Raw genomic sequence first — 15,749 nt, 5'->3', positions numbered from 1 at the left:
ACCGAAGCCAGAGGACCAGAACTTGGCTGACGTGAATTGTCAAAGCAACCTTAGGCAGAATTACACCATCTTGTCCCTGTGAATGTACAAGACCAGGAAGGGCTCAATACAGGACAGCGTTCTGACACATGCTTCACAGACCTTATGGCAACAAGAAATGCAACCTTGTATGACTGGTTCAAAATGCAGTTTTTAAAGTGATGAGAGAACAAAAAAAAAAAAAAACTATGCCGCAGAAGCCCACAGTCCTGCCCCAAATACCTACCTGAGCCCTATCTCGATTTCACAAAGTGCACAAGAGCCTCACCTGTCTCAGGGGTCTCCTTCATTGGCTGAGACAGCAGCAATTGGCTCCCGCTACGGTCAATCACAACCAGTGAGAGGGGATGGGTTGAGCCACCAGTTGTGTGTGAATGGATGAGGAGCATCTGCTCAGAAGCAAGCCTGCTCGGGTGCCCCATTAGCAAGCTGCTTGATGTCTACAACTTGGTGGGAGGGGCCAGGGGGACCGAAGAGGAGGATGGGGTGGGGCTACTCTGCGTAAAACCATTGCATGGAGCAGGCAAGTATGACATGTTTGTTATTTGAGGTTTTAAAATGAATCTTTGAAAAATATGCCCACTACCCATTTCTATATGTATTATTCAACCAAAAAAATGCCCATTAAACACTGTAGCCTTTACAATGAAAACCACTTAACAGGGAAGATATGAAAGTGTTAAGATTTTAGCAGAAACTAACAGTGGCTATATAAGAGCATAAAAGCAAAAATACCTTTTGTTTTCTTTCTACGTCTTGGAGTAGGAGTGGTGGATGCAAATGTAGGCGTGGAGGGATCTGAAAACGTGGAAGCACTACTCAGTTGAGTCCTTGTTAAACGGGTGCTGTTAGTCTGGTCATCTTGATCAGCATTAGGTTCCATGTGTTCACTGTCTTCTGGATGTGAAGCATTTAGCCTTTCATCCTCACTTTCCTCTGAACTTGCAGAAATAATACGTTTTCTCATCTGTCTGACAGACGAGTCGCCTTGCTTTGTTACTTTGGTCAATGTAGACTCTTCAGCTTGTTCTAACAAAATAGTTTTTATAGACAGTTTTGTGAATTTCCCTGCTAGTTTGCCAATACTGTAGCTTATTGGCCATTTCCTAGGTCTGTCTACAATTTGCTCTCGAGACCTTGCATTTTCTTGCTCAGCTGCTGGAACATCCATCAGATTTTCTGATTTTATTCCTGAACATTGTAAGGACACCCTTTTTGGAGAAACTGGCAGACTGGGATTTGTTTGAATGCCATAAAGCTCAAAATACTTCACCAACTCATTTACAGAACGCTTTCCCCTATGACCTCTTGTAACTGTAGTAACTTGTTTGGTTTCCGTTTCAGAAATCTTAGCCAAATATTGTGAGGCTGGTTGTTCCTCCTGTGAAGTTCCTTCATTGACTTTGCGTTTTCTCCCTCTTTTTGGAGTTACTGGAAGCTGAACCTCAAGATCAGCACTAGTACTTTCAGATCTTGTTGATTTCCTCACAGTTCTCCGTGGGGTTTGGGGGTTCGCAACCTCAGACATGCCTCCCATTAGCCTTGCAACATCCGATCTTTTTAGTGGCGTTACCGCCTGGATAACGCTCTCAGCTTCCACATAATTTTTTTTGGTTTTCTTTTTTCTTGCAGGCGTCCTAGAAGTGTGGACACGTCTGCACTTCTTTAGAGACTCATTTTCGCAGGCCAATTCGTTATCCCCTCCAGAAATAAAATCTTTGCCGCTTATACCTTTGAATACATCTAGCAAGTTTTCTTCTACAGCTACCTTAATTGGCTCTGGCACGTAAGGCAAGGTCTCCATAATCTTTGTCTTATGTTCACCATCTACAAGGGTGAATGCATTTGCAGGGCACGTGTCGGTAATTTGAATTTCTTGCCCAGCATAGTCCTCAGTCTTTGAAACGGTTTTTAGTTCTTTGTCTGAAGAATGTTCTGATTCAAGAGCTTCAGTCTCTGCAGCTGCTTCAACTTCTTCCTCTCTTCCTTCTTCCTCAAGAACTAATGTAAAATTACTAGCAGCTACAGCATTCTCTACATCATCATCAGTTTCTATGGCATTCTTATCATCAGAATGTTCACATTTGTAGTGATCTTCAATAAGTTCAGCATTTGAATCCACCTGGAAATCAACAGCTGAATGCAACTCATGGCAGCTGGTCAGGAGTTCAGATTCGGATGCCTCTTTTTCCTTTAAATCCTTGTCCTATAAAAGAAAATTAAAGATTTTCTTAAAAGGGGTTGTAAAGGATCATCTATCTTTTTTTTTTTTTAAATAACAAACATGTTATACTTACCTCCACTGTGCAGCTCATTTTGCACAGAGTGGCCTCGAACTTGGTCTTCTGGGGTCCCTCGGCAGCTGTCTCGGCTCCCTCCCACAAGAAACCCCTTCATGGGAGCTCTCTTCCATGGGGGCTGGTTCTTGCTGGTGCACTCCCGTGATACAGTGAACGACTATGGCTGCCGGCTGTATCACTTGACCCCACCCCCGGTACACCGCGTCATTGGATGCGATTGACAGCAGCGCGAGCCAATGGCTGCGCTGCCATCAATCCATCCACTCTAGCCAATCAACGGCCAGACTGATCAGAGAAGAGGACATCTGGGGCGAGTGCAGCAGGTGAACTGTCTCAGTTAAGTAAAAACGGGGGGGGGGGGGCGTAACTGTCAGATGTTTCCACTTTAATGCATAGGATCAACAACCCCTTTAAAGCAAAGCTTTTTTAACTCAACATTAAAAACTTGTATTTACAACTGTGGCAACATTGACATTCAGAAAGTATTAAAAAAAGGTAATGCTAACATATTTCACTTTAAAGTATATATGTGTCAGCAAATTAAACATTATGCAATACATTATGCCAATTTCCTCATGTTCTATCCCTTTATCACTGCAAAAAAAAAAAACTGATGATCCTGCCAGAAACCCAGTGAACTACTCCAAAAACCCATAATGCGTAACCAGCCCTGTCCACTTCTCCCCATTAACTACAGAAATCCTCCCCATGTTACTGATGTGGAGTGAGGAAGGTGTTTTGTAGTCCAGCAGTGGTGGACTGGGCAGGGCTGACATTGCTTGGCATTTTAGTGCAGTGAAGGCACCGTGCTGGCAGCTCACTAGATGAGCTTAAGAGCAAATTGGATGTTTGGAAGAGCAACAAGTATTTTTCTGTGCATAAAGAGCTTTGATTCCTTGAGAAATTTGCTAGTGGTTCCCTAAACTGTGGCTGGTTCATCCCCCATCCGATTCCCACATAGATTTGGATCTAGAGCAGCATGGCAGTACCACCTGCACGACACCCTAAAGAGCTGTGTAGCCATCTGTAAGGGTTGCATTCTCACCACCACTGTGAGGGCACATCATTCTCACTGACCACCTATGTAAGGGGCATTTTTCTAATGAGTCCTAATGAATTCAACTCCAGGGGTTTCCAAAGACTTGAAAAATCATAGGATTTTTGTACTCACCGTAAAATCCATTCCTCCGAGTTCATGGACGGACACAGCAGCCTTTGACCTTGGGGTTAAATCCGCTTCCTTCAGGAGAGTTTAGGCAGAAAAAAAGCACTTTAAGTGTTAACAAACACTTTCCTTAGTGCAGCTCCTCCCAGGGGGCGTGGCCCCCCGGGTATAACCCACACCCTGCTCTAGCAGCCTCAGTTCATAACAAGCAGTACAACAAAGGAGGGGTGTGTCCGTCCATGAACTCAGAGAAATGGATTTTAAGGTGAGTACAAAAATCCTATTTTCTCTTCCGTTCATGGACGGACACCGCAGCCTTTGACCTTAAGGACGTCTCCAAGCAGTGTCAAAAATTTCGAGGGGTGGGAAAAATACCACAGCAATCAAGCTTACACCCCAAACAAAAACCGGAGTTACTCAACGGAGGAACTCCAACCTTAAACTGCCGCCTGTAACACCTTGCAGCCGAAGGAGGCATCAGAAGATGCACTCACATCCACCTTGTAAAACTTTGAAAAGAGTGGATCGACGACCAGGTCGCCGCCTTACACACCTGTAACACAGAGGCTTGATGTCGGAAAGCCCAAGAGGCACCGATCGCTCTGGTCGAATGCGCCGTAACCTGAAAGGGAGGCGCCCGCCCCTTAAGTGCATAGACCTGAAGCACAACCTGACGGATCCACCTAGAAATGGTGGCCGACAAGACCGCCAGACTCTTTTCAGGACCCGACACTGACACAAACAGTGAGTCCGACCTCCGGAACGGAGGCGTAGCAGATAAACACACACGAAGAGCCCGAACCACATCCAGGGAATGTAAAGTAGTCTCCTTCGGGTTCTTCAGCTGAGGACATAAGGATGGAAGAACAATGTCCACATTAATGTGAAAGACCCAAACGACCTTTGGGAGAAAAGAAGGCTGCGGTCGCAGCACCACCTCATCCTCATGGATGACTAAATAGGGAGCCTTGCGGGACAAGGCTGCCAGTTCAGACACCCGTCTGATCTATGTAATAGCAACCAGAAAAAAACACCTTTTGTGACAGTCAACAAGGGAATCTTCCGAACGTCCACAAAAGGGAGCATCTTGAAGCACAGAGAGGACCAAATCCAAGTCCCATGGGAGCAGTGGAGGGTGCACAGGAGGGGCCACATGCCGGACCCCCTTCACCAACGAGCACACCAAGGGGTGTGCTGGCAATGGTCGCTGAAAGTAAACAGCCAGAGCTGAAATCTGACTCATAACCGCACTCAAGGAAAGAGCCTGATCCACTCACTGCTGTAAAAACAGCCGAATCCGGGACACCCCGTACGTACGGGGGTGCCACTTAATCTCTTCACACATAGAGACGCAGGTCTTCCACATACGATGGTAAATCCTACGTGAAGTAGACTTCCGTGCACACAGCATGGTAGAAACCACCAAGCCTGACAGGCCCGGGTCCTACAACACCTGGCTCACAACAGCCACGCCGTTAAAGCCAGCGACTGTAAAATAGGATGGAAGATCGGACCCTGTGACAGAAGATCTTCTCAGGAGCGGTGCGGCCAGCCTGGAGTGAACAGGATTGTCGGAATCCCTACGGCTTCCACTCTGCGCAGCAGGCAAGGAAGAAGCTTCAGAGGAGGGAAGGCGTGAATTAGGCGATAGTGACCCCAAGGCGCCACCAACGTGTCTGACATGTCTGCCCACGGGTCCTTCGACCTGGCCACGAACCGTGGCACCTTCCGATAGAGACGGGACGCTAGAAGGTCCACGTCTGGAATGCCCCACTTTTGGCACAGGCTGTGAAACACCCCCGGGTGAAGTGACCATTCTCCTTGGTCCATCTCTTGGCGACTCAGGTAGTCGACCTGCAAATTCTGAAACCCCCAGAATGTACACGGCCGACAGAACCGGAACAGACCTTTCGGCCCACCGAAGGATGTGCACGACCTCCGTCGCCGCAGCTGAACTCCGTGTGCCCCCGTGATGGTTGACGTACGCCACGGCCGTGGCGTTGTCGGACTGGATCCTGACCGGTCGGCCCTGCAGATCCAGGGACCACCTGGCAAGGCACAGCTTGATCACTCGGAGCTCCAGAATATTGATCGGCAGGCCCTGGGCTGACTGGGTGCCCCAAACGCCCCCCCAACCGGAGAGCCTGGCATCCGTTGTGACCACTGTCCAGCGGCACGGTAGAAATGACTTCCCGGTCCGAAGCGCCGGAGATGTCAGCCACCACACCAGGGAAGACTTGACCAGATGGGTCAACCGAATCTGGGAATCCAGAGATGACGGGAGCTTGTCCCAACGAGACAGTATTTCCCTCCCCTGGTGTGGGGACCGCCTCGAAAGAGGCCACCATCAGACCCAGAACTCTCATGCAGAATCGAAGAGACGACCACTTCTGGGCCGACAACTGCTGCACAGCAGATCGCAGGGACTTCAGTTTCTCCGTCGGGAAGAAAACCCGCGCTTCCGCACAATCCAGGATTAGTCCCCAGGTATTCCAGTCTCTGGGACGGAACCAACACTGACTTCTGGAGATTCAGAAGCCAGCCGAACTCTTGGAGAGTCTGACACGTGATAGACACGTCCTCCTCTAACCCTGAGCCTGAGAAGCTCTCAGGAGAAGGTCGTCCAGATATCCCACAATAGCGATTCCTCGCTGCCTGAGCAGGGCCAGTATCGGGGTGAGCACCTTGGCAAAAAACCCGTGGTGCCGATGCCAGGCCGAACGGGAGGGCCACAAATTGAAAGTGGTCCTCCCTGACCGCAAAGCGCAGAATCTCTGGTGCTTTGTGCAAATGGGAACATGCAGGTATGCGTCCATGATAACCAAGGACTCCATGAAGTCCCCCTGATGGAGTGCCGCTATCACCGAGCGAATCGACTCCATCCTGAATTTTTGTACCTTGACAAAACAATTGAGGGCCTTGAGGTCCAGGATTGGACGGACCCCTTTCTTCTTGGGGACCACAAACAGATTGGAGTAAAACCCCTGAAACCGTTCCTGTGAGGGAACTGGCACAATCATTCCTTTGACCAGAAGATCCTGGACAGCCCCCGCCAGCGTTCGAGGAAGCTGGAGGTAGGAAGGAAAGAATCTGTTTGGTGGACTCAATGCTTTCCACAATGGAGTGTGAGGAGCGGCTCTTTCAGGGCACTTTGCAGGCGCCATTTTTAGCGTTATAGCGCCTCAGTGTGAAATGCATGATGTTCAGGGTATGCAGAATACACCGATGTCAGGAAGTGCATTGTGTTGTAGTGTGCTAAAGAGCACTTGGTAGCAGGAGCACTGGTCTATTTTCTTGTCATGTTTATCGCCATAAAAATGCATACAGTCAAGATTTACATAAAAGCTATAAAAAACACACGCTGAAACATAAACCTGAATGCGGAATGTAAACATTTACATTAAAAAGTACCTTCTCTTCCAAGCTGCGATGAATTGGGGATCTAGCCACAGGGTATTTCTCAATCACTAGACTTTTGTTTTCTACGACTTGTAATTCAACTTCTCCATTGAGCTCCACCACCTCATGTTCTTGATTTAGATGTTCTGAATGTTCACTTGCAATGTCTTCACTGTCATGAATACTAACAACAGCTACAAAAAGGAATACATCTGTATTATAACAACTGACATGAAAAAAAAAAAAAAAAACCCAGGCTAAAACTCACGGAAAGCTTTGCCAAATTAAAATAGAATAACTTTAATTAAAACCCTTTTCACACTGGGAGGCGTTTTTCAGGCGATTTTGCGCTTTGTGGGCTCTTTTAACCCTTTTTTGGCCGCTAGCGGGAGTTAAATGTGCCCCGCTAGCGGACGAAAAGCGCTGCAAAAATGAAGGCATTTTACTGCCGACACCCGGGTCGCTTTCAGTGTGGGGACAATTACATTCTATACAAAGTAATTATTTCCCAAACATATGGAAACAGTTGGGATGCATGGGGAAAAAAAAAGTATGGCATAGCTATTTTGAGGAAAATTTGCAGAATTACAAGTAGCTACAAAAGAGAATACTAGTTACCACAAAATAAATTCTAAGACATAGAATGGTGAAACAAGCATGCCACCCTTCCATGCACAGCAAGGTGACTGAATCAAGCCAATACCACTACAGCGGAATACATGCTCACTGCTCTACTTGTGCTTCCAGATAAGATTTTTTGTCTTTTAAGAGAAATGTGCCCCTAAAAGTAAACATGTGCTTTACTCATACAGGAAAACACAGTCATCTGCCACAAATAAACTGTATTTCCAGGTATTGGAGAGCATGTGAAACTCCCGCTCCTTGAAGGTTGCCATGCTGGTTTTCAAAGGACCAAATGCCTGGTACTATAGCTATAAAAAGGGAGAGTTTAGTGCTGTATAAGCTCCAACCACAAAAACTTGGGAGCTTACACAGGGTTTTTTCTACTGGCTCATTCTATTGAACAGAGCAGAGGGAGAATGGGAAGCCTTGTATAGGTAGCTGGAGGAAATTGAAAATGATGAAACAAGTCAATTGCATTGCCTACATAGTTCACCTAAACTGTTCACTGTAGTAGAATTTCAGCTCAAATTGGTAACGGTATAAAATAAATGACATCTTAACATGACACTAGGGGCCTGATTCCCAAAAGAGATACGCAGGCGGAACTGCTGTTCAGTCTGTGCCTAACTTTGGAAACGATCCTCAAAAGGCTTTTTCCAAAGTTAGGCAGAAAATCTGACATGTGTAAGACACTTACACGGTCAGATCTTAGGATGCAGTACCGCATCCGCCACTGGGGGCATTTCTCATTGAAATGCAGCTTTGAGTATGCAAATGAGGACTTAAGCAGATCCACAACGCTTTTCATCCTTGTGATTTCTGCGTAAGTTCTGATTTGCTTGCGCAAAACTAGGGCTGGTTTTACAATGTGGAAAGTTAGTCTCACCTTGTAAAGGCCCATTCAAGCGACGGCATTTGGTATGCATTCCCGAGGGAGAACCCCACGGCGATTTGTAAATTCAAAACCGGCATGGGTTCCCCCCCCAGGAGCATACCAGGCCCTTAGGTAATTAATGTGGGGGCCTTTTGGTGGGCAAGACTATTATTTATTTTTGGAGGGGGTGGCAGCACTTCAATCCTGGGCCCAGGCAGTACAATGTCTTGAATGAATGAAAAAACTTATATAGCGCGGCACATGCGAACTAAATCGCCTCTGGGCGCTTGTTGTTCCTTTCTCCTTTGATATCAAAAGAGATGCGTCTTGATCTTGCTCCTGAATGCTAAGTGGTTTTCCTCCAACCGAATGCTGGTTGGTAAAGCGTTCCATAGTCTAGGCCCTTGGACCGCGAATCTTCTTTCTCCCTTGGACTTGTAATTGGCTTTCGGTATTTGGAGCAGATTTTGATTGGTGGATCGCAGAAAGCGATTGGAGTTGTGAGCATTTATTTTTTCGCACAGATAATGGGGAGCATTCCCATGGATACATCTATGCGTTAGACAGAGTGCTTTAAAAACAATTCTGTCCTTTACTGGCAACCAGTGGAGGGATCTCAGTGAAGGCGAGATTGATTCTCATGTTTTTTTCCCAGTTACTAGTCTGGCGGCCGTATTTTGAACGACTTGCAGACGAGCGATTTGGTACTTGGGGAGTCCGAGTTAAAGGGCGTTTGCATAATCCAATCTGGAGTTTACAATTGCTCCCACCACGACTGCTATGTCTTCTTTCGGAATGAAAGGAGTGAGTTTACGTAGTAGGCGCAACAGATGGTGAGATCCGCTGACTACTGACCCTATTTGTGCGTCCATTGTCATGTAGGAGTCAAAGATGACCCCGAGACTTTTGACTTTGGTGCTAGGGTAGATGATTTTGCCCAGAATGGGCGGGGGGTCCAAGTTGTTGCAGGTTGATTCATACGCTTGGCGTGAAACAGGAGAAGTTCTGTTTTCGCTCCGTTGAGTTTAAGATAACTCTTCGTCATCCAGTCCTCTATCAAAGAGAGGCATGTCTCTAGATTGAGATGGTGATCCTTTTTTTTGCAAATGCGGAAATACAATTGCGTGTCGTCTGCATATGAGTGATAAAGTAGTTTTTGGCTACTAATGATTTAAAAAAGAGGACGGAGATAGATGTTAAACAGCACTGGCGACAGAGCGATCCTTGAGGAACTCCGTCCGATACCGTGCGTTTCTCAGAAGTGAACGGTCCCAATTTCACTATTTGTGATCGGTTTTCCAAAAAAGAGGAGAACCAAGATAAATCACCTTCTGCGACTCTGGCTACTTCCGCTAGCCGAGTTAGTAACAGTTTGTGGTCTACCATGTCGAAGGCTGCGCTTAGGTGCAACAGAACCAGGAGACAAGATTCTCCTTTGTCTGCGGCCTCGAGAGCATCGTCCCATATTTTGAGCAATGCTGTTTCCGTCCCGTATCCGGGACGGAAACCCGATTGCAATGGATCAAGTAGATTATGGGTATCTAGATGCTGTTGCAGCTGTTGTACCACTACTTTTTCCATTACCTTGGAGAGAACGTTTAGGCTTGTTATGGGACGCCGGTGAAGTGGGTCTTTGGGGTCTAGGGTGGGTTTCTTCAAGATGGGTTGGATTATGCCTTCTTTCAACTCGGAGGGCACTATGCCTTCCTTGAAAGACTGGTTTATAAGCTGCGTGATAGGAGGTGCCATGATGTCGGCGCATTCCTTCAGCAGTTTGGTGGGGATGATATCATTTGGCGCTGTGCTGTTTCGCAGAGAACCGATGATATTTTTAGTGGCCTCGATGGAGATCGGTTCTAGAGTTAATTTTCCTAGTTGTGGTGAATTTCTGTGGGTATTGAGTGAATAATTGCGGGGGGTGTTTCGGGGGCTATTGTTCTGCTGAATGCTTTCCCGGATTCCCTCAATTTCATTAATGAAGTAATCCGACAATTCATTGCAAAACTCCTGGGTATCTGAATTGGGGGGTTCAAGACAGACGGGATTCATGGTCTGAGTGACCATCTTGAAGAGTTCGCGGGGGCGGTTTAGGGCGCGGTTGATAGCCTTGGAAAAATAGTTTTTCTTGGCTATGAAGATTTCTTTGTGGTATTTTCTTGTTATTGCTTTGTAGATGGTGAGGTTTTCTTCTGAAGAGCTTCTTTTCCAGGCGGCTTCCGCCCTTCTGCGCTCTTGCTTCAGTAACGACAGCTGGTTGTTAAACCAGCTGGAAGTGTTTTTCCGGATGCAGGTTTTACGTTTCGGCGCTATTAAGTCGGCTGACTGCAATAGAGCTATGTTTATGGCATCCAGTGTTTCTAAGGCCGTTTGATGAGGTTGAATTGTATTTATTTTTTCCCTTAGTGTGGTTTTGAAGAGTTTCGAATGGAGCTTCTTCTGGCATCTAGTCCAGTGTGTTGTCACTGGTTTTGATGTTTATGTTAAGGGGGGGATTTTGGAGATTATGAATTTAATTGCATGGTGGTCTGCCCATGGCAACGGTTCATTTTCCAAAATGTTTATTTCCAGATCTTGTCTGAAAATAAGATCAAGCTTGTGACCTGAAGTATGTGTGGGCCCACATACTAATTGCTGTAGCCCTAATCCTTCCAGGTGGTCAATACAGGCATTGGCGACAGGGTCTTGAGAGGAGTTGGCCCAAAGGTTGAAATCCCCGAGCAGCAAAAGGTGTTTTCTGTTAAGGGTGTAAGTGGAGATAAACTCCGTCAATGATGATGTAAGCTGAGATTTTGGACCGGGTGGTCTATAGCAGAGTAGAATCCGTACGGTCGCCTGGGAATTTGTTTGCAGTTGCAGAGTAAGGGTTTCCATGAAGGGGGTTTTGAAGGGCTGGTTTAGTGATCGCAAGGTGATTCTTGTGGATCACCGCCAGGCCTCCTCCTCTTTGTCCTATTCTGTTTTCGGTTATAATATGATAGTTTTCTGCCACCAGTTCTCCCAGTATGGTGTTAGTCGGCTGTGAGCCAGCTCTCTGTAATAAATAGGCAGTTTAAATCATATTGTCGAATTAAATCGTGGATTTCTAGTCAGTGTTTTACTGCCGATCTTGTGTTGATCAAGCACATAGTATGTGCTTCGGCTGGGGTAAATGGCTGAAATTTGACAGTCGATCGTTGATCGATTCTCAATAATCGTTCAGTTCTTAGGGCTTTTTTGGTGATGGCTGGTAGTATTGCGGCAAAACGCCTCAGGCCCCAAATGGTTTCTGCAGAATATTGCAGATTAACCATGGTCGCCAAACACCAGGGGGGGGGGAGGTTTTTTTTAAGGGTGATGGAGGGAAGATTAGTCTAATCTTCTCTCCTGGCTTGGTCCAGAGGAAGGCAAAAAAAAAAAAAAAAAAAACCCTGGCCGAGCTCTGCCAATATGCTACGGCAGGGAAAAAAAAATCCTTCCTGACCCCTTGAGAGGCGATCGGGGCAAAGCCCTGGATCAAGTTTTAATTGTGATTAAGAAGTGGGGGAGTGGGGAAGAGGGGTGCCCTTGTTTCTGGGTGTAGCAAGATGGCTGCTGATCAGGCAGCAGGATCCAGGCTGGGGACTGTCTGTTGGGATCGGAGTTGCCAGGGAAGGCTGGATGGGTGACTGGGAGAGCCAGGTATCCTTCTAGGGTATTGGGGGGGGGGGGGTTCTGGCAGTTTGGAGGTAATTCCCGGGGGAGGGAAGCGGCGTGCCGCTAGGCAGCGGGTGAAGCCGCGGTCTTTCCTAGATCGCGGCTGCCGCGGCTCTCAACAGGCCGGCGCGGATGTCTGGGGAAACACCATAAAAAGGCAGGCGATTGAGGCGGGGAGGTGGAGGTGGTGGGGGGATGTCTGGAATGGGGATGGTAATGTGGGGGTAAGGAGAAGGGGAGAGCCGTGATGGTTGAGATTATTTGCGGCGGCTTATCCTGAAAAGGATGGCCAGCAACGGTGCTGGTGGATGGCCCTTCTTCCCTAGAGAAGGGAAGAAGGAGAAAGCCAGGTGATGTCAGGCTGAGCCGGGGGAGGCCAAGTGGTGATTCTGCAGAGGGAGCCGACAAGCAGAGGCCGGGGAGAGCAGACAGTGTGACGGGGGGGGGGGGGAGAGGCTGGAGCAGGGGGTGGAAGCCCTGCCTGTCTGGCTCCAGGAGCCGTACATCCTACTGCTAGGATCGCATGGCGATTACTACTGGAGCTCAGTTCTAGCCCTGGGGAGGAGTCACTCTTTCAGACTCAATCCTGGAGAGCAGGAGATCAGTTCTTGGGCCGGCCCTGAGATATAGATATATCCTCCAGGCCAATTTAAGCTCACCTGTGCAGACAGACTTCGCTCTGCCCTGGGAAACACAGATAGTGTTGGTCTGTGAGAGCAAAGAGGTTGGTTAAACAAAAACTGTTAAGCAATCTATGTGGAGGCTGACAAGCTGTAGGCTTGTTCAGCCTGGTAGTGAGGGTGTGTATATTGTATAGTTAGAGCCGGGACACGGCTAGGCTTGTGTTTAATTACTTTTGTTTTTTCTGCACACTGCACAGCACCTGTAAAAAGACTTTGTATATAGCACCAATAAACACCCCACTGTTTGTCACTTATATTATGGACTTGGCATCTGTGCCTGCTCACCCCCAGGGAGCCTTTGTACCTTCTACCTATTCACCAGCTGACTATATATATATACACACACACACACACACACACACATATACGAATACTATTTTTGGATATGTATTCTAGCAGAAAGTAAACAAATTGTTTTTGTTTATAGGAGAAAAAAAATAAAAAATAAAAAGGTGATCAAATACCACCGAAAGAAAGCTCTATTTGGGGGGGGGGGGGGGGGTTTGTTTGGGTACAGAGTCGCACGACCTGTCAATGGGGCAAATCCTTCCAGGGCTGAAGTGGTTAAAGAGGAAAGGAAATTTTCATGTTACTACCTTCTATTTAAAACTCTACATTTATAAAAGCCATGTTTGTACTTTGAGGCAGTCTAAACAGCCCCAGGCATTGCCAGAAAAGATAAAATGTTATAAAGCTGCAGGAATATGAGAATAATGCTGTCTTCCCTCTCATGTTACCATCTAAAAGAAGCAATGAAAGGGCCAATCCAATTTGTAATTGAGTGCAGACGAAGACAAAATATACAGGACTGAAAACAATTACCCACATTTACACACACGCAAACACACCTTTATCTTGCAAATCTTGAACATCTGAAACATGGATTTCTGCTGCTGTTAAGCTGCTCACTTCAGAAGGCAAGAGTCTTTAATGATGAGCTCCGATTTACCTGTTACAGCAACTGCATCATCTTCCATATCTTCTGGTGTTAGAGCATCATGATACTCCTGTGTTGTCTGATCCGACCTTGCAGATACATAACTTGAATCCCTACTGGGACTCCCATCCTGAATACCAGATGAAGACTCAATCTCATCAAGGTCTTTAGTAGAGGTGTTGCTTATAGACAATGTCATCCTTTCTTGACAAATGGTATCCTGAGCAGATCTTATTAGTGGGGATGATGCTGGCAAATCCCTGTCCGGTGTTAAAACCTGCAGTAACAAGACAAAAAAGAAACTATTAGTGCTTGTCCAAGTTTTCTCGAACAGTTAATGGGGTATTGGACCTAGACCATTAGAGAATGGGCACCAAGTGGAAGGGTATACATTGTCTTTTGAAAGCTTAATTCTCTTCACAAGAGTAGAAGCTCATGAGTAACTAGTAGCACAATTCCCCAAAATGCAAGCATGGCAAAAGCCCAAAAGCAAAGAAAAAAACAGCCAAGAAAAAAAAAATGTCCTACCCGTTTATACTGCCACTTACAGGAGGACTGGACCCCAGCAAAAAAAAAAAATTGTATGTCCAAAGAATGCCCAACTGAAGGGTGGGAAAATGAAAAAATCCATTGTGCCAAACAGGAACTAGGGAGTGTGTGCAGCTCAAAGGACCAACGCCTGAAACTAACGACAAATGCCCACCTGATAGGAAAAAGACCAGACTAGGTGGTAAATTGGCACAGGGAGATATGCCTGGTGACAGAAGACCAAGGAAATATGGGAGAGCAAGAGAAGGGAGGACCACACTCAGTGCTGACTGAGCAATTTGACAGCGCCACTGGTAAATAGAGTGGGGCCCTCTGGTGACATCACCACTCAGACTCGCCCCTTGTGACATTGACCCTGCACGCCCCAGAGTTTATTTAGTGGTGATACTGTCAGCCAAAAGCAGACTTTTTTTTTTTTTTTACGATGGCTCTACACCTGGGGACTTTGTGCCTTTTTGTAAGCACTTTTTTGGTAAATGAGAAGGGATACCATGTAACCCATACTCATTCACATGGAAGGGGGAAGACCAGGATCTGGGGGCGCTCGCCTGAGACCCTACGCAGTTAAAAAATGGTGTGGGGATTCCCCTTAAAAAAAAATAAAAAATCACTAAAGCCAAAAGGTTTACAATGACAGCTGGTGAACTACCAACTCTTAAGAACTCAATAGTAGCCCCCAAGAATCTTAACAAGAGTATTTTTAACCACTTGCTTACTGGGCACATAAACCCCCCTTCGTGCCCAGGCGAAATTTCAGCTTCCGGCACTGCGTCGCTTTAACTGACATTTGCGCGGTCGTGCGACGTGGCTCCCAAACAAAATTAACGTCCTTTTTTCCCCACAAATAGAGCTTTATTTTGGTGGTATTTGATCACCTCTGCGGTTTTTATTTTTTGCGCTATAAACAAAAAAAGAGGGACAATTTTTAAAAATATATATATTTTTTACTTGTTGCTATAATAAATATCCCAATTATTTTTTTTTTTTTAACTATTTTTTTTCTCAGTTAAGGCCGATACGTATTTTTCGACGTATTTTTGTAAAAAAATTAAAATCGCAATAACCGACTAGTTTGCGCAAAAGTTATAGCGCCTACAAAATATGGGACAGAATTATGATTTTTTTTTATTATTATTTTTACTAGTAATGGCGGCGATCTGCGATTTTTTTATTGGGACTGCGATATTGCAGTGGACATATCGGACACTTGACACAAATTTGGGACCATTCACATTTATACAGCGATCAGTGCTATAAAATTGCACTAATTACTGTATAAATGTGACTGGCAGTGAAGGGGTTAACACTAGGGGGTGAGGAAGGGGTTAAATGTGTATCCTGGGTGTGTTCCAACTGTGTGGGGGGAGGGGGGTGACTGGGGGAGGTGACCGATGCTGTGTCCCTATGTACAAGGGACACAGATCGGTCTCCTCTGACAGCACGTGGAGCTCTGTGTTTACACACAGAGCTCCACGTCCCTGCTGTGTTCCCGACGATCGCGGGTACC

The 15,749-nt window shown here is 46.4% G+C and overlaps 1 protein-coding gene across 1 annotated transcript in view; it reads right to left on the bottom strand.

Annotated features, from left to right (window-relative positions):
- Positions 1 to 580: 580 nt before the first annotated feature.
- LOC120928965 (protein ELYS-like) overlaps positions 581 to 15,749 on the bottom strand; it is a 192,765-nt gene continuing 177,596 nt past the window's right edge. The window contains 3 exon segments of the mRNA XM_040340111.1: positions 581 to 2,245; positions 6,916 to 7,097; positions 13,706 to 13,970. Of these exon segments, the coding sequence (XP_040196045.1) occupies positions 737 to 2,245; positions 6,916 to 7,097; positions 13,706 to 13,970 (1,956 nt within the window). The 3' untranslated portion in view covers positions 581 to 736.

The sequence above is a fragment of the Rana temporaria genome, chromosome 1, assembly GCF_905171775.1.
Source record: "Rana temporaria chromosome 1, aRanTem1.1, whole genome shotgun sequence".
Taxonomy (NCBI): Eukaryota; Metazoa; Chordata; class Amphibia; order Anura; family Ranidae; genus Rana; species Rana temporaria.
The sequence above is the reverse complement of the archived record's forward strand: the minus strand, read 5'-3'. Positions and strand labels throughout refer to the sequence as shown.